This window comes from Lacerta agilis, chromosome 12 (assembly GCF_009819535.1).
Source record: "Lacerta agilis isolate rLacAgi1 chromosome 12, rLacAgi1.pri, whole genome shotgun sequence".
Taxonomy (NCBI): domain Eukaryota; kingdom Metazoa; phylum Chordata; class Lepidosauria; order Squamata; family Lacertidae; genus Lacerta; species Lacerta agilis.
This window is the reverse complement of record NC_046323.1, coordinates 37,741,493-37,765,049: the sequence shown is the minus strand read 5'-3', so window position 1 is coordinate 37,765,049 and position 23,557 is coordinate 37,741,493. Positions and strand designations below refer to the sequence as shown.

The window sequence follows — 23,557 nt, the reverse complement described above, 5'->3', positions numbered from 1 at the left end:
CCCACCACCTCTGTTCACAAAAACAGGCTTGAAAACCTTGTGTTTAGAGGCAGCAAACCGGCTCCCCCCTTGCGTTCAGCTAGCCAGAGCCATCCCTGCTCTCTGTAACGCAAGTGGGGGGGGGGAGGAGCTGGTTTGACGCAGCATCAATCTGGCTCTCCACCACTTTGCCTAAACTCCTTTTAAACATCAAAGTTTCCTGATCGTCGCAATCAGAGAAAAGGCTGGGACCCTGGGGGCAAAACAAAGCTGAGGAAATCTCCCTTTAAAAAAATTACGGGTACCTGGCAAAAGGACAATGGAGCAGATATCGTTATCCGGGTGAGGTGAAGGGAATAAAGTGGAGGAATAGGGTGTCGGAAGGGAGAGGTATTCCTGATTGTCCTGTTTACAAACAAAAGATGTGGTTGTCCCCTGACAGGATTTTGTGTGGGTGGGGGAACTGAACATTTGCATTTCTTGACTTCTGCTATTCTCTTGACTTCTCTAGTTTTATTTGTTCACTAATAAAATCCCTTTTCCTGTATCAGATGGATCTGTGTGTTTTTACCTACTCTGGGATACAGAAGTTTAAAAAGTGGAATGAAGGGATACATTTCAGAGATACAGTATCCAAGAATAAAGACAAAAATAGGTTCCCAAGCATAACAAGTTTTCCTTAAGGTTCAGAGTTTTATTTTCAGATCGATACATTCGTATCCCCTTTCAGGGAAGATTTGACAGCTTAGCTTTACCCTATTGTTCTTAAGCGGGAGTGTTATCAGTGTTATCAGTTCTTAATGAGGTGCTTTATTGGCGGTATAATGAGCCTTGCAGAGGGTTCCATTTGGCTGAAGTGGCTCTGCAAGGCTAAAAGGAAGTGAATAAGGAAAAAAGTGGGGGCTGTAGCTTTAATAGGCACAGTGATTTTCTCCCCTCCTGCTGCCTCTCTGTAAAGCAAGCACAGAGAGCTTCTGGGCTCCTTTACCAGTACCTTCTTGCTCCGGAGTTCCAACATCACAGCGTCACCAACAGGCACCCACAAAAGTGCGTTCTCCCTCTCTCTTCCTTCCTTCCCTCCCTCCCTCTTCCAACTTTAATAAAATATTGGGGGGTAGGCAGGTAAGCCCCACCTCACATGCCCATTAACATTAAATACGGTTGTTTAGTACAACATTTTATTCAGAATATTTTTTTCTTGTTTTCCTCCTCTAAAAACTAAGTGCGTCTTGTGGTCCGGAGCGTGCTATGGAGCGAAAAATACGGTACTGCATCACAAAATGATGCATGTCTAAAAAGTGTATCACCAATATGAAAAGTTCGGAAAACTCTGGGCTAGAGGAAGTATCTGGATGAAAGCAACCCGTAGACAACTTAAGTTCAACTTAAGAGTGTAACCATTTCAAAATTACAATTGAAAACCTAGTGACACATGATGCTAAGCAGAACATGACGAGTTAATGTGTTGTTTTTTCATCCCAGGGCTGGTGCAAACCTTTCTGTGTTAGGGGAACATAGCCTTTGCATATGCACCAAAAAACCTTACACATTTTGAAAGTGAGGTTCTGTCATTTCCCACTCCCATAAAATAAATTGGGGTACAGGCTTTGGCAGCAAAACATTGAACGTGCAGTGCATCATACTTCTGCAGATATGCTCTTAACCTGTTCTTTATATTACTCAGCTCTGTTTTCCCTATTTTATTATGTGCTGAATATAATGTAAATCATGTCTGCTTGTCTTTTGGCTGTTCTAAGCTGAGGAAACAGTAGAGTGTGGTAGGTGTTTTTCCTCCCTTTTATTCTTCCATTATGTCTTCCGTCCATGTAATCACTTTGCATCCTATTTTTCCCCCTTTTGCGCTTCTCAGAGGAAATTGAAGGTACATGTGCAAGTTTCCCTGTTGGGCTGCAAGTGATGGCTTAAAAACTGAGTATTCTAGGTCATCACTGACTTAGAAGCAATTAGAAAATAATCCATATAGATAGCAGTATATGTAGTCATAACAGCCAGTTGCTTTGTTGTTGCTAAATAGTTCCAATCCTGAGAATCGTGGTAGCAGAAGAGTGTGAACATGTTGCTTTCTGCACGTAGTTCCTACAGCATAGTACCGGCATGTGTGCATGAAGATTCCTGTGGGGTAAGGCACAGGGATCCACATGTGTTATCCCATTGTCAGATGTGGTTTCTTCCTTTGTATTTTTCCTTCTCCTCACATAGCAGGAATTTTGGGGGGCCCAACACAACAGATCTGCCTGTTTCTGCACATGGGTTAAGTTTGCAGAACAGGAGTGAATGGGTGCTAAAACCTCTGAATGTTAGCAAAGTAACATAACTGAACAAAGCAGATATGTTAATACAAGACATTTCCGTGGCGCTAAAGATGATGTCAGTCCTATTGCATGGCTCTAATAGATTATCCTTCTTAAATTCAAACTTTGGCACTGAATAAAGTGGATCTTTTCCAATCATTAGGGGTGCAATTTTGGAACACAGCTTGACAGATGCTTTACTGCTGTGGTGTCAGTCTTTGGGGGACTTTTCACTTGCAGCATACATTTAAACAGTTGCAGCTTATTGATTTCTTTAGATAGGTTATCTATTTTAATATATTTATAAAAACCAAAAAGCTGTAAAGTGTTTGTTAGACATTTGGTATATTAAAATAGGCACCAATACTATTTTATACCTAAGAAGTTATATTCATTAAAAATACCCTTTCTGTCTGATCCATTGAGCCAAATACAAAAACCACTGATATTCTTTGTAGATTACTTTGCCTTTGTGTTTCAGCTGTTGTATTTTTTATCCTACATTAAAATATAAAGTAGAACACCTTTTAAAAACACTTCTTTATTTTCTGTCATGAATAAGGCAATAAAACGGTGAAAAGTTAAATATGCATGTTGCTGTACTCCAAAATTTCTTGCTCAACTTCAGAACAACACAGTGATTTATTTTTAAGCAGTGGCATATTGAAGACTTTTTATGCTGTGCTTTCTGCAGTTGTAACTCTTCTTTTGCATTCATGGCTGGGCATCTAACTATTCTGCTTTATTTCTTGGCTTTTGTTCTGTACGCTTTTACACTTCATCCAGAGGAAGCTGAATGTGCTGGTCACAACAGTGGAGCCCACATAGGTGAGCAGTTGCTTACAAAAGACTCTCTTTCTTTCTCAGCTTTTTCCTGGATGGCTACAGAGTTTGCAGGTAATGGGCATCACTGCATGCTATTGCTAGATTAAAAAATGGCTCACTGGATTTGACACAAAGGATCTGCATCCTAACTGCAAAATATGTTACTAACATTGAAATGTAGAATGCATTGAAATGCTACCTTGAATATGAGGAAATAATTTACTTGGGTAGAATTTGCAAAGAAATTTAAATACTTGTCCTAGACAAAATGTTAGGCTGGCTATATTCCATCTGACTACATTATTTTTCTATCACAGTGTTCTTCAGTCTTGGGTCCCCAGATGATACTGAACTACAACTCCCATCAACCCTTATCATTGACTAAGCTGGTAGAAATGGTGAAAGTTGTAGTCTCGTGACTTAGTGTAGGGATAGCCATTGTGGTACCTGACACATGTGGGCTACAATTTTCATCATCCCTGACCATTGGCCACTCTGACTTAATGTAGTGGGTCCATAACATCTAGAGGGTACCACGTTGGCTACTGCTGACTTACAGGGAATTAAGTTAGTACTGTTGGGTGGCTGGGATTACTTTCTTGTCAATGAGCCAAGTAATAATACCACGGACTGGCTCATCTTTGCTCACCTATTCTTGAAGTGGTTTACTGGTAATTCCTTAGAAGATGCTACACAAGAGCCATTGTAAGTTGAACATACCATATTAGTTTTTCTTTATTCTTCAAGGATGGATGTGGGAAGAGGACACAAATTATTGGTAAGAATTTGCCTATATTGGGGTATAAAATGGGGTAGAATAGGGAAGGAGGTTGAGATCATGGTGATGCAGGAACTACTCAGGGTAAATCAGCAGCACAAGAGTAGGTGGAAACTAATTGAGGGCATGCTACATAATTTATTAATATATCCATGTCACATGTTTTATTAAAGGGGAAGGTGACACTGCAGATGGGTGGACTGGTAGAGAGGTTTGTGTGTAACCATGCTTCCAGATAGATTTTAGAAGCTGTGTACTAAATCTGTATGCCTGACATTTGCATGCCACAGGAGGCCTACCAATCCAAACAGAATGGCTTTCACTGTTAAAGCCCTTCATGATTTGGCACCTCAGTAGCTGAATTATATTTTGTTCCCACTTACATTTATCTATGCCTTGAAATAATCATCTGAAACTCTTCTCTGAGTACCCCTGCAAACTGAGGTGTGGAGAGAATAGTCATGAGGGAAAAGGCTTTCTGGTTGTGGAATGCCAGAGAGGCCCACCTGATACCCATTTTAATGCCTTTCTGGGGCCAGGCAAAGAACTTTTTAAATTTATTTTCCCCAGGCATTTTAAAATAGTTTGTAATTATAAATTGAAATAATTAATTCTTTAATCTTTGCATGCTGCTGTGGTTTTAGCATGGTCATTTTAGTTATGTGAAATTCATTTTGGGAGCTCTCTCTGTCTTACTGATTATTGCTGTGATTTCTAATCTTGTTGTCTCTGTTTTATAGTTGTTTTATTCTGTTTAATGATTTCTTGTTTTGTTTAAATAGTTTTTGATGATTGACATCACTCAGGGAACTGCTGTTGGGAGACTGATAAATAATAGCAGTACCACTGATGCCACTATTCAAATTAGCAACTTCGATGTCAGACCTTGCTAGTTGATCTCTTATGTTGAAATATATATTTTCTTTAACTTAGTAGAATTGAGTAGGATGGATTATCAACCTTAACTCATACCTTTTGTCATACAGAATAAAATTGCATAACAGTAAGTTTCAGATCAAGGAACTAGGTAGTTATCATAAGATTATTCCAAGTAGTTCATGGGATGTGTGGAGGTATGCCATAATTCATAGATAATGAGACGGGGGAGAAAACTCCATCACTACCTTTGCCTTCCTCCTACATACCTCTACCAGCAGGTATCTATGAGCCTCCATTTAGGTGATACTTACATACCCTGAGTTATCTGCAGTCAGCCTGTTCAGTTTGGTATCACTCTTGGCCCAGTATGTTCACTGATCTTCACTATTCCAACCAGGATCTGAAGCAGGCCAGCAAACGTTAGATTACGTAGAAGGCAACCTTGTGAATGCCAATGCAGCTAAGGCTTGGAAGGAAACTTGTGCTGGAAAGTTAGAGGAAGAAGGGGAGACCATTGGGTCACTCCCAGTTTCTTAACTGTGGATACAGGGGTGGATGTGTTATAGCTTCATTCGGTTTTCATGAAATGTTATTTCCAGGATTCATAATGTGAAACCATAGTGGTATCAGACATACAGAATAAAAACTGTTTAAAAGCCCTAGTTGTATGTCAGGAATTAGGTGTACTGTTATAAGGTGGCCTCAGAAATTAATTTCCTACAGACTGGAGTTGTCCAGAAATAATTAACAATGTTTTTACTGTGCTAGTCAATGATATGGTGCTTGTTTAACAGAGAACTTGCTGTTTGTCTGTAATGTATGTCAAACTATTAAATTGGACACACAAAGCATGTATATTATATCATTGTAGATTGTGAGCCTATGGGCAGGGCTTTACCATTTATGTCTATATGATACCTACTTTTTGTGAGATGTTTGCTGATTATACTTATTGGAATCAATGGCTTTCAAGGGTTGTCTTCAATGTATATAGAGAAAAAATTGCATACAATTTTGAAAAACAGTGATTGGTATTAACTGGGCAGCAGTGAAGGACAGAAGTTGAACTAATTTTCATGTAGCGTAATGGTTCAAACTCTGTAGTTAAACTATTTTGTTGGTAGTAAACTACTTATATACTATTAAAAACAATAATTGGTTTTACCCTTTTGGAGAAAACTATTTAAATAGCTATTTACTAACATACTTAAAAACTATATAAACCCAATATAAATACTAGTTTAGTCTCCAAGACAAATGGTGTGAGCAATTATCAGAAGAGGGGGTGTTGCTCCCTTTTGTTTCTACAGCTAGTTGCTAGGAACACGTTCAGTGTGTAGCATTTCTAAGGTGACTGATTGCACTTGGAATATTCTAACACTTTAACCTGACCAGGAACAGGGCATTAGCATTAGGGGGTGGGAAGTCCTGTACAGTGTTTGCTAATTTTTTTAATTTTCAGTACCTTTCACTGATGATCTGTGGAACATAATAATATTTATTTATTTATTTAACCTCACCCATCTGGCTGGGTTTCCTCAGCCACTCTGGGCGACTTCCAACAAAAGATTTAAAATACATTTAAAAACAGAGGAAAGTTTTTGCTTTTCCTCAGGTAAGTACTTTAGATCTAGAGGGGAGCCTAAACCATGAGCAGCAGCTATTCTCTTGTAGAGTAAGGAGGGCATTCCAGGAGTGCCTCTATCACCAGCAGGAAACAGGGTTAGCTTGCGAAGCTGGCTCCTCTATTGGAAGGAGCTACCAGGTTGCCATAAGCACAATGGAACCAGTGAAGGTCTTATTTGGTGCCCCCAGCTTTCTTTTTCAAAAGTACATGTCTCTACCCCTCCTAGGAAAAAGTTAGAATCAAAGTGTGCAGGTACCCTTCTAAGTACTGGTAATTTCTGTGAAATGATTAGTCAGTGGGTGAGGTCAGAGCTGTGATTGATAAGTGAGCTGTTTGGACACCAGGCAGTGGGAAAACTTGGGACTCCAAAGAGCTGCTCTTCCCCTTTAGTGCCCCTTTCCTGCTCCTGTCATATCCTAGTCCTTGGATCCACCCGGTTGCTGCTCTATTTGTTTCACTTTGCTTCCTGCGATCCATATAGAGCAGTTGGCAGGCAGCTGCTTTAGAAATTCTTCGAAAATGTGGGAGATGAAATCTGGGGGTCCTTCCCATTGCTGCTCTGTTTGTTTTGCTGCCTGTTGGAATGTAGAGTGGGTGGCTGCTTGATAGATGCCTCAGTAGAATACTGGGGGGTGGGGGTGGGGAAGGTTATGCCAACCATTTGTTGTTTCTGCTGCATACCCTATAATGGGGATGTTCCAAAGTTGTTTGGGTGAGGGCAGTGCAGAGGCTTCATATTGATGGTGATAATAATTATCACATTTTTCCTGGTTCTTTTTTATGAGTGAGCAAGTGCATAAGTATTACTACTACTACTACCACCACCACCACCACCACCTTTCCCCTGCTTCTTCTCAAGTGTTGTTGTTTTGCCAGGGGTGGGACATTTACAAAGAATCATTCTCATCATCACCTTTTCCTCTTGCCTGGCACACATCAAGGATTGTTCCCAAGTTGTTTGGGAAAGGGAGTCCTCAGTGCAAAGGCAGAAACACTATTACTGTCATCTCTTCATACACCTCTCATTTCAACAACTACTCTGATGAGTTTTTAAAATGACTTTCCTTTGCATTTCCCTTGCATTTCTATTCTTTGTTGTTGTTGTTGTTGTTTGTTTGTTTGTTTGTTTATTAAATTTGTGTACCACCCTTCATCCAACAATCACAGCATTAAAGTTTTGCCTATTCAGGTGTACGGCTGGCTGTAGTGATTCAGAATTATTCCTGCATTCAGTTATCTTTTAATTTCTAGCTCTGATCTACAGCAGCACATCAGAAGTATTCTCTGGCAGATCAGCATGCTGGGATACAGTTGTGACTGGAGTTCAGGGTGGGAGTGATAGAATTCTTAGATGTTTATCTGTGTGATCCATTCATTTAAGGGACAAGACATTCCTGTGGTTCTATTATAAGCTGTCACTATTGATTCCGAGCACTACCATTTTGTCTCACTGTTGCTCCCATGGTGTTTATGAAGGTTCTGGTCATACCAGTAGTAGTGCACCAGAGGATGCAAAGTATCAAAATGTAAAGAAGTTTCCAGTGGCTTGAATTGAAAGCGATCATACTGATACGTTGGGCTTTTCTAGGCAACATAAAAGGCAAACAGATCTTGGTAAGGACAAGCAACAACTCAGTGAAGATCTGTCTCAGCAGGCAAGGAGGCATGAGATCTATTTCCCATCATAAGAAGCCTGTCCTGGATTGGTCAGAGTAGAACACCTGACTCAAGTGACAAACACAACTGTAGACTGGCTGAGCTATGTCGTCTAATATATTGACTGTTTCTCCCCTTAATTATATTTAATCTTATGCCCCATTTAATGATGTATTTGTTATCAGAACAAAGCATATTGGTGTTGCAATGATTAAAATTGATTTTTTAATGTAATTCAGGACTGTGAAACTACTAATAGGTTTTTAGAAACATTCATCGCTGTTGTTGACTTACTTTGAACCAATGTGGATGTCAAATATATGATCTCAGCTGGGGAACATATTTAGATAAAGAATGAGTGTCTTCTGTTGATTCTGCAAGCACTTATTAAAATTATCAGTATCTGAGAGTTGGGGTAATTACCAGTATTTTGGGGGTGGGGATATCAGCAAATTTTGCAAGTCTGTATTACAAATGTGACTTTCCCCCATATTCCTATTCTCAGTGCTTAACAGAGATCTAGCCTGCTATACCAATATGTTTTTTTTAAAAAAACACATCATTCCTAATTTTCACCAGCAGCCCATACACTTTGAAATTGGCACCTTTTGAATAAAAATAAATTTGTAATGTGTTTAGGCCACAATTCTATCTATAAACTTAGGGAAACTTCAAAAGTAAACACTAAACAACGGAGATTAAAAAGACGTCAAATTTCACTCCATATGGCTCCCATATGCCCTTGCATGAGCCTAATCAAATATATATGGAAAACAATTTGGACTTTGAATTTATTCCTTCAAGATACAAGGAAGAAAAATTACTAAGTAACAAAAGCCCATATGGAGGAGTGTTTGTTGCAGATGGACTACTGGCTAGGCTGATGACAGTAACCCCTGCTTCTGCTTCTTTTTTTAAATCTTGTAACTACAGCTGGTTTTAGGAGGAGTTTTCGTCTCAGCAGAAAAGATAGAAAAACAAACAAGACTATGTACGAATGCAAGAAGAGTGATCAGTACGATACAGCAGATGTCCCAACTTATGAAGAAGTAGCAAAGTATAGACGACAGCCCAATGAGAAATACAGACTTGTTGTCTTGGTTGGTAAGTTTTAATTATTTGAATAAGGAACCTAGGTTGTTTAAATAAAGACTAAACTTTTGTTTTTCATGATATCTTTTTGAACTTTAAAAATCATATGCCAAAGCAACCTGAAATGCTCAAGAGGCTCATGTGGAATCAGATGTTTCATATTCAAGTATGAGGAACCACAAGGGCAGGCAGGTCCTGTACAAAGATAAAAATGTACATTAGTTGCTCTTTTACCTCTGGCCTCGTCCACCACTGGCATGTGACCCTCAGAAAGCTGATAGCTGAATAGTTCAGAGGTGCCCCAGCACAATGGTTCTAGAGTAAGCATCCAGCATGAAAGTCTCATGGACTTGTTTCAAGTCCACCTAGCCATATTGGCCAGATTGCATGAATATTCACCATATTTATCCTGGGCCTGAAAGCAAGTAGGATATGAGAAGGCTCTCCTCAGTATGTGAGGCCCAGAAGCAGAGAGAGTGAACGTCTGTCTTTACAGCTTCCATCATTCTTTTTCCAGGCCTGACAGCCTGTGCATTCACCTGCTGAAAATATGATTTTCATCGCTTTTCAGCCACATACAGGTACATTGTTTTCCCACATGGAAAAGAAGTAGCTGGAGTTCTACCCATGTTTAACTTACAGCCTTTCTGTAAAGTTTCTCTCCCTATCATGCAGATGTAATGTGTTTCCATTCTTAGTTAAGGATTCTGAGCTCCTCTTTGCCGAGCACTTAAATTCAAAATCTTGCCCGGTTGGGTGAATTACACTGCAGAGGGGGAGGCATTATAAGCTTTATTCGGCTTTATTTTACCTGTCTCAAAAAGACAACATAAGAAGAGCCCTGCTGACTCAGACCAAGGCTCACCTAGTCCAGCACCTTGTTCTCACAGTGGCCAATCACATACCTATGGGAAGCCCACAAGCAGGACATGAGTGCAATAGCATTCTCCCAAGTCATAATTCCTGCCAACTGGTATTCAGGTCATAGTCAACAAATAGTCAACTTGTATTCATAGTCAACAAACACCTTGAGATGGTTCACAAGACATTTATTTAGCTAGCTAGCTCCTCTTTTCCTGTGCTCTTAAATCTCATCACACTGTAGGGATAGCTAATCACAAGCAGATCTGCAGTCATGGTGCAAGACTATTATTATTATTAAGTGTTTGACACATAGCCACAGCAGATTTCATCAGTTTTGCTTCCATTTGCTTTAGAGTACTATTCTATTTGACTCCAGGGTAAACTTGTCAGAGTTTTATTATTTGCCAGTAGCCAATAAAAAACCTATTACATCAATTATGAAGCTAAGGAATATAACTTTGAAGCAATCAATATACCAAACATTGTTTGCTAATGTGTTACATAAACAAGCTACCCTTTTCTTCCAAACAGATTCCTAGTCTTCGTTAACTGTGTTTTATAAAAAATAAGTGGGGCCAATGTGGACTAGTAGTTGACTATAGTTGCAGGGTAGCCCAAGCAGTGTTCTGTTCGGTTCTGTTCTTGTGTTGGGTGATTCCTATATTACCTCAGCAGTTAATTCCATCATATGCTCAGGACTGGTCACTTGCAGAAACTTAAGATATGGTCCAGAACAGGGGTCCCCAAACTAAGGCCCAGGGGCTGGATGCAGCCCAGTCGCCTTCTAAATGTGACCCGCAGACAGTTCAGGAATTAGCGTGTTTTTACATGAGTAGAATGTGTCATTTAAAATGTATCTCTGGGTTATTTGTGGGGCATAGGAATTCGTTCATTTTTTTTTTCAAAATATGGTCCAGCTGACCGCTAGTCCAGAACATAAATTAGGGTGGGGTTGTGGTCTTTGGATCTAGTCAGCAATCTCAACACTTGATAACCAATTTAGAGGTCTTATAAAAGCCTTTTAGAAATATTTTCCAATATACTCCATTTAAAATCCAACAATTATAAATTGTCCTTATACTTGTTGCACTACATTTTAGTTTCTTTTGCAGTAGTATATAGGCCAATATTTCATTAGCAGAATTTCTTCCATTATAAAAAGTTGCAGACCAGAAGAAATATGACCCTCTATCAGGGACTGTTATGAACTGTAGAACTGCTGTTTTTATATAGCTCATATCCAAGGGAACACTTAAAATCAGTTTTTAATAAACAGCTTTGTCATTCTCTAACGCACAAGTTCAGGCACCTACTACTGTGAGCGAGAGATTGTGGGTTCTACACAGCAAGTAATAACATGCTTGAGTTGATTTTACACCTATATCAACAGAGTTCTGTGAAATGTGTGATAAGTAGACTTTTTATAACAAATCACATATGCTGGCTCTGAGGGATATCTAGAAATTTCGTTTTATTTTGGTGGTACTAAATCAAGTGAAGAAAGTGTGCTTTTACAGTAACAAAAGCAGCTCACAAATTTATTGCAGACTTCAGTAATTTTGATGTTTTTCTCTTGGTATTAGAAGCAGCATAAGTCTGGCCAATATCATAAAAATGTCTTGGGTAAAATGTGGAAAAACTGGCACTGTTAATATAGGTACAGTAGAAATGATCAGATTTAAAAGCTTTAGACATGCTAGTAGCTGCATCCAATACGATGTGTGAAATACAATTTTGATGTTAGTGCCAGGAAATACAAGGACAAATAATTACATTTTCACATAATTGGTTGTGGCAAAAATGTTCAGCTGTAGTAACTGAAAACACAATTTATTATTGGAGTCTATTTAAAAAATAATTGGCTGCCAAGTAGATGTTTCACTTAAACTTACTTTAAATAAATGCATTCTAATTCACAGAATATAAACTTGATGTAGAGCTTAGACTATCACTGTTTTGTGATGCAATTCTCCTTTCTATCTAATCCCAGCTCCCGCACATTTGCTGCCATCTGCCTTTTCTCTCTCTCTTCCACCTAACAGGCCTAGATGGAGGCTCTAACCAGTTTTGGTTGACCCCAGTAGATAATTTGGATAGTGAATGCACATTTAGCTGCATTCTGGCCCCTAAAATAAAGTAGCCATTATTTTTAGGTAAGAGGGCCCTGAGCTATGGGGTGGTATGTTAACCCACTGGAGAAAGCTCAAGTCTTGACCTTGAGACTCTTAATCTCAAGGTTGTGGGTTAGAGCCCCATGTTGGACAAAAGATTCCTGCATTGCATAGGATTGGGCTAGGTGACCCTTGTGGTCCCTTCCAACTGTAGAAGTCTGTGATTCTATGATGGATTAACTGTTTAGAGTATTGATATTCAGAAGGGCATTGGAACTGATCAGCTGACAAAATAAAGTGAATACTAGCCGGAATGGTGCTTTGTCTAAGAGACAAGCAGAACTCCATATGCTGCAGGTCTGAATTTAACATTACATATCCTGACTGACATTTGCTCCAGCACATAATGATGAGCCGTGATCTCCCCCCCTTATTGCAGGGAAGCAGGGAATCAGAAGGAGTATGGTGACAGATTAGGCAGAGTATGGAACACCAGTATTGGATTTACAGCAAGAGGGTTTTCCCTGGCTTGCAAACATCTTGCTTGAGCTGCACCTTGGATATAAACCATATAAACCATAAAATCATATCTCCTCAACAAGTATGGAACAAAAGGGACAAAAATAATTATTTAAACTTAGTAATTGTGTTTGTAGTAGGCATCTGGAGATTTTTAATACACAAGTTGGGTACCCAGGGAAGGCTGAAATTAACCCCTTAACACTCATTTCCTTTCTGGGAAATGTGTCAATTGATACTTCAGTGCAAAGGTTTAATCTTGGCATGTTAGGAAAGATGATCAGTTTATACAAGAAAAGCATCTATTTGGGTAAGACATTCTGCAGAATGTCAGGGAAAAAAGCAGATTAATTTCTTCAGCTTATTTTATATTCTAATATTATAGTCCTGTGGTCCCTGTATGTCACTTTATCCCTAGGTAAGGGAGAAGTAGGAAATTGTGTAGAATACCTTAATAGGGAATCTTGATTCAGAGTAGTGGGGGGAGGAATCTGAAGTGGACCTTTACATGAAAAGTTAAAATGATTGAACCAACCATTTGTTTAAATATTATGACTTGGATCCTAATTTTGGGGTCTGTGAATGGAAGGAGAGTTGGAATCATGGGAGTACCGTAGTTCTTCTGTATGCTCAACTCTTTCTGTGAAGCAAAAAGTGAAGCAAAAAGTTTGGCTCCAAGCCATAAATTTTACTGAGTTTTATTTCAGATACAGGTGTTCAGACCAAAAATAAAATCAGATGAAGTAAGCTGTTACAGATGCCTTGCCATGGTTGCTCATCATCTAGCTACTCAAAAGCACTGAAGACTGTTCATATAGCATTGGTTCAGTTGAAATTTCTGAAATGGTTGGATTTCAAGGCAAAACAATACAGCAAAGCAACAAAACAATACAATAATCATTTTCAAATACCTTGAATGTTTAACAAACCTTGTGAGGAAGACCATGAATAAGTGGAAATCAGATGTTTTCATAGCTGTGCAGAGCTTTGATACTACTTTTATAGAAGGCTTTATTCCTAGTGCTCATGAAAAATCAGTTTTCAACCTACCAGTAACCATTCCATTTCCATAGAGATAAGATTGTAATTTACTTTCATATAAGTCACTGTTGTCTGGAGATGCATAATTGTAAGAATGGTAATACAAGAACAAAAATCTAATGCTGATAGTTTCACAGTCATTTTTAATTTTCAGACTGCGCCAACAAATTTTGTTTACATTTTAGACATTCATCTGCAGTAATAAATTATAGTTCATGCAAAGCAAGGATGAAACTTGACATGCCATTTCTTGCTTAAGTGCACATGGTGTAAATTCAGCAACAGCTTGGCTTTTCTGGAGAATCTATAGTTTGGAAATAATGAAAAGTATTTGGCCTTCATTAGTACTTCTCTACTGCACATATGGGTTGGGGTGCAACTAGTCAGATCTGAATATTTAATAATTGTGATGGGTCTGAATATATTAAACTATTCAGAAAAAATAAAAATTGCTTGCACCCTGCCCTGGCCCCTTATATATCAAATTATATAATCTGGAGCTGAGAAGAGAAATGCTAATCACTTAAGTGTCTCTTTCAGCTTTTCCATCTAAGCAGAAGATGGGCTGAACATAATACACCCTTTCAATTTTGTGTGTCTTGTCTTGAGAAAGCTAAGAAGATGAAACAGAGTCACATGAAATTGCTGCCTGTATTCAAAGTACAGTGGTACCTCTGGTTATGAACGGGATCCGTTCCAGAACCCCATTCGTAACCTGAAAGGTCCGCATCCTGAAGCACCACGTCTGTGCATGTGCACGACGCGATTCAGCCCTTCTCCACATGCGCATGACGTCATTTTGCATGTCTGCGCATGTGCCAACCGCCAAACCCAGAAGTAACCCATTCCGGTACTTCCGGGTTCGGCGTGTTCATAACCCATGACGAAAGCAACACGCAGCGTTTGTAACACGAGGTATGACTGTATAGTGGATCTTAAATATGTTGGTAGGAAGATGGATATCCAGTCATGATTCCTGGGTATATCCAATAATCTCTGCTCTGTCAGATTCGTATTTTTGTATATTTAGTAACTCTTTTTTTTTTAATAAAGATTTTATTATTTTCCAATAAAACAAAGAACAAACATAGCATCAACATAAACATAAACACCATAAAAACACAATATATAACACAATAATAACAATAACAATATAAACAAACATACAGAAAAAACATATACTAACCTTAACCAACACTTATCTTTGTACTTCTCTTATTACATTCTTCTCTATTCAGGGGACTTCCCCTGTTCCCTCCACTGTCTTCAAAATCATATATACGTTATAGGTAGCTTTGTATCTTATTCTATTAACATTTGCCATATTTCTTAATATCCTTAACCTTATTTAATCAAAAATAAATCATAGCTTAGACATAAAAATCTTATAATACTTTCTAACAATTGAATCCTTCATTCAAAAAGAAATTTCTTCTAAACAATTTTAATTAACATAGTCTTGCTAAAGCCATTCTTCTGCTTAACTCTGCTCAAATATTCAATTTTACAGATTTAACTAAATAGTCTTTGAATTTTTTCCAATCCTGTGACACCTTCTCCTCCCTCTGGTCTCGGATTCTGGCGGTCAGTTCTGCGAGTTCCATGTAGTCCATTAGCTTCATCTGCCATTCTTCCACTGTTGGGATCTCTTCACCTTTCCAGGTTCTTGCCAATAAAATTCTAGCCGCTGTTGTGGCATACATGAAAAATACTCTGTCCTGACTGGGAATCTCTTCATTGGTCATGCTCAAGAGAAATGCCTCTGGTTTCTTAGTGAAGGTAATTTTCATTACCTTTTTAAGCTCATTATAAATCTTATCCCAGAAAGCATTTACCCTATTTAGTAACTCTGTGTGTGTATCATTCTTTTACAAAACTGGCAACGGGTTGTTCATTTTCCAGGTAATGTAGAACTGCAAGTTCCTGAAGCCCACAGGTCACAAGAATGAACAACCTGCTGTCTATTTTGCCAGATAATGATATACACAGAGAGTTACTTGATGTAGGGACAATCTCTTTATCTCTGCCTAGAGAATGCGGATGGTGCTGAAGTTACACATCTTGTTCTGGCCTTGTGTCTTTTAAATTTCACATCATAAGGTGTTGTATGCTTGAAATAGTAATCAAAGGATAATTGATTACAATGTATTTTAACTTTCAGGGCCTGTGGGTGTAGGATTGAATGAACTTAAACGGAAATTGTTAATCAGTGATACTCAGCATTATGGTGTAACCGTGCCACGTAAGTAACAATCAGTTCTGTATACAGTTCAGTTTTACTTAATCTGGTATAAGGTGAACATGTTTGAACATATAGGGTATGCCTTTTAGGAGTGCTCACCTTGAATAAGAATGTAAAGGTTGTGCTTTTTTCTTGCTGTCTGTTGCTAAACACTTTAGAACATAAAAACTCTCAGTTAAAATCTCTGTGAGAGATGGGGAAGGTACTATTCCAACATTGTGGAGCTTTGTCCAACCTGTAGAAGTTGTGTCGCAAATGGCACAGAGAGTAGGGATTTGTGGCCCTACTGGACAGAATTGGAGTGGCCCAGGGGCCTGTTACACCATAGTCAGGTTTGCACTCCCATCTGCACCTTTAATGCTGACTTGGTGCTTCCACATCACTTCCCAACTTGCTAGAGCAGAGGCAAAACCATTCCAAGGGATGACTAGAACTGATCCATATTTGATACCCTTGCTGTGTTAACAAATTTGAGCAAGCCACTCATTTGCTAAGTGTTGATGCAGCTGATGGACAGGAATGAGTATTTTAATTATTTTAGGGGTAGGGAAGGGAGCATGCAGGCTTAAGGCTCAAAACAAGCCTTGTTGTTGCATCTGAGCAAGGCCTGAGTCTGCTCTAACTGTTGAGAAAATCTAAAATAAAGTTATCTATAGTGAAAAGTGAAACACTGAATTCAGTAGCACAGGAAGTAAATAAGGAACTATTGAAGCAGGGATTAAAGCACTTGTTTTCAATATAACTTGAAAGCTTATTGAAACTCTCACAAAATTTTATGAATGAAATGGGGGGGGGGGTACAGCACATGTATAATACCAGTGCTTTAATGTGACAGTTTTTATTGGGTATATTGCTCAGATGTTACAAAAAAGAATAAGCAGTATTGGCACAAAGTCTTGCAAACGTTCTAATTTTTAGGATGTAGTGTTAAAAACTATTTTCAGGAATTGCAACAAAGATATATCTACTTGGATGTCCGAAAACTGAATTCTTTAATTCTGTGTGATGAGATCAATAATGGCCTTGGACACACATGCTTTCTCAAATGTCCTTCTGAATACTGAAACCACTAGAGAAAGGTGATTTGATATCCTGGGTTGCTTTCAAAAACTCTGGGAACACTTCTGTATGTTATGAAGGGAACACGAATGAGGAGAGAATGCATGGAACCTAAGCCAATTCCTGATCTTGGTCAGAGGAGGGAGGAGCTTTTGTGTTTAATTCCCCCCCCCCCAGGTTTGAATGCCATCCACTCACATTGCAACAATGTCTTTGTAATTAACATCAAGCTGATAGCATGAGACTCTTAATCTCAGGGTCATGGGTTTGAGTTCCACGTTGTGCAGAAGATTCTTGCATTGCAGGGGGTTGGACTAGATAATCCTTGTGGTCCCTTCAAGCTCTACAATTCTATGATTCTGTGATCAAAGAGAAAAGACTTCTGTTGGTTTTCTGGTTTTGTTTGTTCATTTGTAAACTGTTTCTTGTTTCTTTCTCAATAAAACCAGACACAACAAGACCAAGAAGAAGCCAAGAAAGTGATGGCATTGAGTACATTTTTATTTCCAAGCACCTGTTTGAGACAGATGTACAGAACAACAAGTATGTGGGAAAGAAAGAACTTTTGTCATAACAATGGTTTTTTTGTCATTTTGTGGCTAGACATCAATTTATAAATGGAAGATGCTTCCTCTTCTAAATATTCATATTAAAACAAATTTGATTTGAATTGGAGGGGGGCAGCAATGTGTATTCAGTTTCTCTTAAATATCTGCTTACTTCCCTACCCGTGATCTGTTGGCTTGCCTAAACCACTTATTTGCACATTAACTGACAACTGCTGCTGACCACTAATGGGAAAAATTAATTGCCACTAATGGGAACAATACAATTACATATACTGTTGCCCTCAACTATGATTATAATCCATATGAACATAGTAGCAGTTCTAGACAGCAGATCTCCTGTTCTATCTTTGAGACCACTTCTGAAATGTTTTTATTAACTTCAAAAGTGACTTCTGCTCCTGTGCTGAGGGTATGGGTGAAATGAAGAGGGAAGAGCCTTACTGACACTCAAGTTTGCAAACTTGTTCAGTATTAAGCTGATGCAGTGTTACATAAGATAATGTTACACACCCCTCCCCCCAAATGTATTCTTTCTATATAAGAAGTTACATTGAACAATTGGACTAGATTACACTCATGGTGCCTTCCAAGTATATAATTCTATGATTCTATTTATTCGTGTGACAAAACAGGTCAGATGTGGAAATAGCGTTTAATAGCTTCTATTGTTTAGATTATGTATGTTTTTACTTCATTAGTTTCAAATGAGGATGATAAAAAACTTTAGTGGGTTGCTTGTTCTCTAGGTCTTGTGCTCTGTGTCAGTGAAGTAAAAGTGTGTGTGTGTGTGTGTGTGTGGTGTGTGTAATCTCAAAGCAAAAAATCTGTAATAGACTCACATAGAAGTGAAAAGAACTGGATTGTGTAAATCATCTCTGTATAATGCTAAGTTTGGGGAGTCTTTAAAGGAAACATTCATTAATGTTTTTCAATTACAGGTTTATTGAATATGGGGAATATAAAAACAATTACTATGGAACGAGCATAGATTCAGTTAGATCTGTTCTGGCTAAAAATAAAGTTTGTTTGTTGGATGTGCAACCTCATGTAAGTAAACAACAACATTTTGTTTTTCTATTGGTAACCAAATGCTGATTTGCACTGCTTTGTAGAATCAAATAAGATACAGTACTTTAGGAGGGTGAGAGCTGAAATCTTGGGACTGAACTGCTAGTAGAGGGGAAAGTATGGACCTGGGTGCTAAAAGACTACCTGCTTACCACATTAACTGTGAAAACAGAATTATTTTTGCTAAATTAATCTAACTTGAGAACTTTCACCTGCCTGTTCAGAACTGGACTCTCATTCACATACATTCCTATATAATGGAACTATAATACATGAACAACATGACTGATATGTCAGGAAATACTATGGAGGATCTTTCTGAATGAACGATTGTAAATTACTCTGCACAATTAAAATGCTATATAAATTATGCTTAATAGCAGTAGCTCTGGGGGATGAGGGAGAAAAATATAGAGAAGTGCCAGATGGAAACGGGAGAGTGCCAGGTGACTTGGCTTACTCAAAGTAAATAAATTTTGAAACAAGCTGCTCATAACTTAGCATTTTCTTCCCTCCAGACAGTAAAGCATTTAAGGACATTAGAATTTAAACCATTTGTCATCTTTATAAAACCTCCTTCAATTGAGCGTTTGCGAGAAACGAGAAAAAATGCCAAGATAATTTCAAGCAAGGATGAAAAAGGTGCTGCCAAGCCTTTTCAAGTAAGTAACTTCTGTGTTCCTGCAAGTATGACAAGGTGTCAGGGGGGTTGTGTCTGTCAGTGAAGGTGACTACACACCTGTGAGGTTTCTGTAGTGGTTTCTCACGAGTAAGGAGGCTGGATTAGGTTCGTCTATTTACAGGTTTTATTGTGCAAGTATATACAGTGCAGAGCTCAAGAGTTCACGTCAACCTCAGTCACTCTCAGATCCCGGAAGTGGCGCTTTCCTGGAGCACCCCCAGCAAAAGAACTTCGGTACCCCCAGTCTCCTCCTTCCCTCCTCGCGTTTCACCCCTCTACGTAATTGGGGCGACGGAAACGTCGTTGCTCCTTCCTTGCTAGTCTGGCTGGGTGAGTGTCTGGGCTCTGGAACATCCCCCAGCCCTCTCCCCTCCAGGCTTCCCTCCTGCCTTTCATTTCTGCTGGATGCTGTCCCACTCTCCTCGTGGCGCTGGGGCTCTGTGTCCTTTGACAGCCTCTGCACCACTCTGCTGGTCTCTGATGGTTCCCTGACAGGTTCCCTGACAACACCCTTGTTTACAATGCACATTATATTTTTTTCAGTATTACCTTTTTTAAGTATTGGAAAAAAGAATCAGGCCCATCACTTCCAGAACCACCACCACCACCACATCCCTCTCTCTTCTCCCTTCACGTCATGTTCTTATGGCCTGTCCTTTAGGCAGTGACAGAAACAGTGTCACACCTAACATGTTAGGGATGGAGGCAGTTACCGTATTTTTCCATGTATAAGACTAGGTTTTCTTAACCCAAAAAATAGGTTTAAATTTGGGACTTATCTTATACATGGGTAGTGCTCAGGGGGTGTTTTCTTAATTTGGAGTCCCCAAAAATAGGGGGCGTCTTATACACGGGAAAATACGGTGTGTCCCCTCTCCTTCAGCATTATTTTTAGCTGCCACTGCAAGTTGTGTGAGTCACAAGTTTGGCCAATTATAATTGTATCAGGTTTCTGTAGATTTAGATTTAGTTTCGCTCCAGATATGCACCTAAACTATAGGAATAAGTGTGGCTGACAAGAAAAGGCAAAGAATGTTTAATAAATGTATTGATGTACAGCCTCCATGTCCAGCAATATCATGTGAATGCAAGCAGGAATGTCTTTCAGGATTGAATCCTGTGGAGGTTGTTGGAAAGGAGTATGTGTAACAGTGTGAATGCCTAGCAAGGATGCCAACTGCAGATATTGTCAATTTGTTTCTGACAAGATTGTTGTAAATGTTGGTATTTTGAAAATACATGAATTTGGAATAATCAGGCTAGTGAGACTTCGCAAGACTATTAAATACACAAATAGTTTCTTAATTTGTAAAAGTATAACACAGTCCTGGGGAATTGCTCTTCTTAGGATTTTCTGTCTTAATTTTATGTAGTTACATTCGATGTTTCCAAAAACATGAGCATAAACCTACTGAATGAGCCCTAGTAAGACCCAGGAATCTGAAAGGAACGATTCTTTTGGATTTTTACCAAACTTTCAAAAATACAGACTGTGTTCTAGTAAATCCCTTGCTAATAGCAGGCAGAGTCTTAGGTAATGTAGTTGATCAGTACATCATTAATGTAAATAGCTTAAAAACATTTTTCCAGTACTTTTTCTAGCACAGAGACATTTCTTTAATTATCAGTTAGTGACTAATAATGCTGATATGCGGATTAAGAGGAAGGATTTGTAAATTGCTGGGCAAAATAAAGTTTTAATACAATAACAAAATGGTTTGAAACGAAGGCTTGTGTGAATTTTGTAATAAAGAACATACAATTTTTAATTCACTCTTTTATGAACTATTAGCTAAGCATAGGCTTTGATCCAAAATCCTGGTATGCTAGCATGTCTACATATGCAGGAGGGTCACAGATCCCCCCCCCCCCGGTGGCTGCTGAGGATCAGGGGACTCTTCAGAATAGTTTGCAGGGGGATTCAGGAAATTGGCAGCTTCCCCCAGCACAAATGGAAATGCCTTCTACTCACACAGCAAGATCATTGGAACCAGGCCATAAAACTTGATTCCTTGTTAACTCCGAGTTCGGCAGATTTGTAACTTGTTTTGCTTTTCCTCTTGAATGACTACTTCTCTTTATTTTAGGAGGAAGACTTTCAAGAAATGATTAAATCAGCACAAATTATGGAAAGCCAATACAGCCACCTTTTTGACAAAGTTATAGTAAATGATGATCTTACTACAGCTTACAATGAGTTGAAAACAACCTTTGACAGACTGGAGCGAGACACCTTTTGGGTTCCAGTCAGTTGGGTGCATTCATAACACTAAACAAATAAAATGTTTCATAATATTTTAATAAGGTACTTAGTTGGATCTAAATGGACATTTTGTTGGTGGGAAGCTTTTCTAGCTTTGGCAAACTGGTGCATTTACAAACGTGGTGCAGTGGAATGTTGATCTTATTTTTCTGTGTGTAAACCTTCCTGTTTGGAATAGGGGTTCGGAGGCAAAATATCACAGTGAAGCCTTATTTTTTACCAGATTCAATTTACTGGTTTTTGAAGTGAATCTTCAGCTATTACGATACCACATTTCATCACTCCAGTGTGACATATCCTTTAAGCTGAGCTTTGATATTAAAAAGTCTTAAGGTCTGATATCAGTGTTTAAGTAGCTTCCAATTTTGCTACTTTCAGACCTGGATGATAGTTAGCACTTGAAATTTTTCAAACGGGGAGATGCAAAAGTGGCTATCATTTCTTTAACTCAAATACAAATATTTGAACTTGCTTACATTCAGTCCGAATTTTGTGTGTGTGCTGAGTATTGTCTTCCACATCCAGACTGACTTTTACCACAACAGCAAATTTTATTTACCGATATGTTGGTGGAAAAACTTTCTTGGATCTTTTCAATAAGCAATAATATTGCTCTGCATCTTGAGTATTTGTAGATTACCCTTGGGTAGTATTCAAAGCAATGCATCAAAGCTTAGATTGGGGTAATTCTAACAAAGATAACAGGGTGGAGGGTTATTCTTTGGGAAAGAGACAGTTGGGTAAATGGATTTTATTTATATAAGTGCTTCATTGTTTTAATTATAAACCTTTCTAAAACAGTCTTTGAGAAGCTATTTTTTTATTTGAAAATTTGTAATTAAAACTAGTGGATCATTCTCATTTTACACTGACCCAGAGCTGTGTTTTCTGGAATGAAGAAAGTGTTTTTTATTTTATTTTTTGCTTCTTCTTGATTTCCTCTTGACACAAAGTTTATTAGTAGATGAAAAGAGAAATACTTATTGTGTTCAAGTGAATTTGCCTTTCCAATTTATACGTGACAGTGATGTATCAGAGGCTTAGTATGCAAACAGGAAGTCCAGTTATTTTATGTTAATGTATAAAAGGGTTAGCTGTCTTATTTAAAGGCAAAAGAATTTAGTGAGACTATATATATTTATGAAAAGGGGTGAGAAGGGATATATTAATTTTTTTGCATTTCTTGTCAATGTGATCATTTATTAAACAGATCCCTAGGTGTCTGTGATTTGAAACACTGGCTTTATAAACACAACATTCCATGTAAATGTTTTAGTTTAGATACAGATAAACCACCAGGTCTTTGCAAATGTAGTCTAAATAGATGGTTGGTTTTTTGGTTCATTGCATTCATGTTTTAAAATTGTGTAATACAAGGGAAGTGCCAACAACCAAAATATCATCTTTTGGAAACATTTGTGCTAGGGTGACGCATGTAGCCTGGCCCTGAACATCCATCATGTAATGTTGAGTGTCTCAGGTTTTACTGTTTTTGGTGATCTATGGTTGTACTTCAGCACCAATTAATTGCATGAAAAATACTGCACTGGATTTCAACCCCACACCACCGGCTGTGTTTCAGTACTGCTTTAAATAAATCACTGTGGTTGTTTGTTTGGCATTGTGTATCTTTGACATTCAGTGCGTACTGCAAGAGCCAGTGCCAAGAATGCTGGGTATCTGTCAATATCTACATTTTGTATATGAGAGGATCAAAACACTTGTTTAGAAATACATTTGTCCTGTTTGTCAGCTATAGTTTGTGAGACTATTCTTACCATATATTTTTTCTTGAAAACAAGGAAAAATTGGGCATATAGGTTTGAAATGTTGTGACAGCCCAGAATGCTGGTTTGAGAGGAAACTCTCTCCCTTTCATCCTGATTGTCACTCCAAAGACAGCATTTCGGCACTGTGCTCTTACTGGCAATAATTGAGACTATTAATCTTTGTAAGCTTCCCATGTTCTTTTTGTCAAGAGAGAATTTACT

At 38.4% G+C, this 23,557-nt stretch overlaps 1 protein-coding gene across 5 annotated transcripts in view; it reads left to right on the top strand.

Moving 5' to 3' along the window:
• MPP7 (membrane palmitoylated protein 7) overlaps positions 1 to 23,318 on the top strand; it is an 86,659-nt gene extending 63,341 nt beyond the window's left edge. For 4 of the 5 annotated variants that reach the window (XM_033166062.1, XM_033166063.1, XM_033166060.1 and 1 more), the window contains 7 exons: positions 3,159 to 3,188; positions 8,990 to 9,160; positions 15,845 to 15,925; positions 17,434 to 17,527; positions 18,492 to 18,600; positions 19,140 to 19,283; positions 21,391 to 23,318. In XM_033166062.1, the coding sequence (XP_033021953.1) occupies positions 3,159 to 3,188; positions 8,990 to 9,160; positions 15,845 to 15,925; positions 17,434 to 17,527; positions 18,492 to 18,600; positions 19,140 to 19,283; positions 21,391 to 21,570 (809 nt within the window). In that variant the 3' untranslated portion in view covers positions 21,571 to 23,318. The remainder of the gene's footprint in view (positions 1 to 3,158; positions 3,189 to 8,989; positions 9,161 to 15,844; positions 15,926 to 17,433; positions 17,528 to 18,491; positions 18,601 to 19,139; positions 19,284 to 21,390) is intronic. The other variant, XM_033166064.1, reaches the window with a different exon arrangement.
• The last annotated feature ends 239 nt before the right edge of the window (positions 23,319 to 23,557 follow it).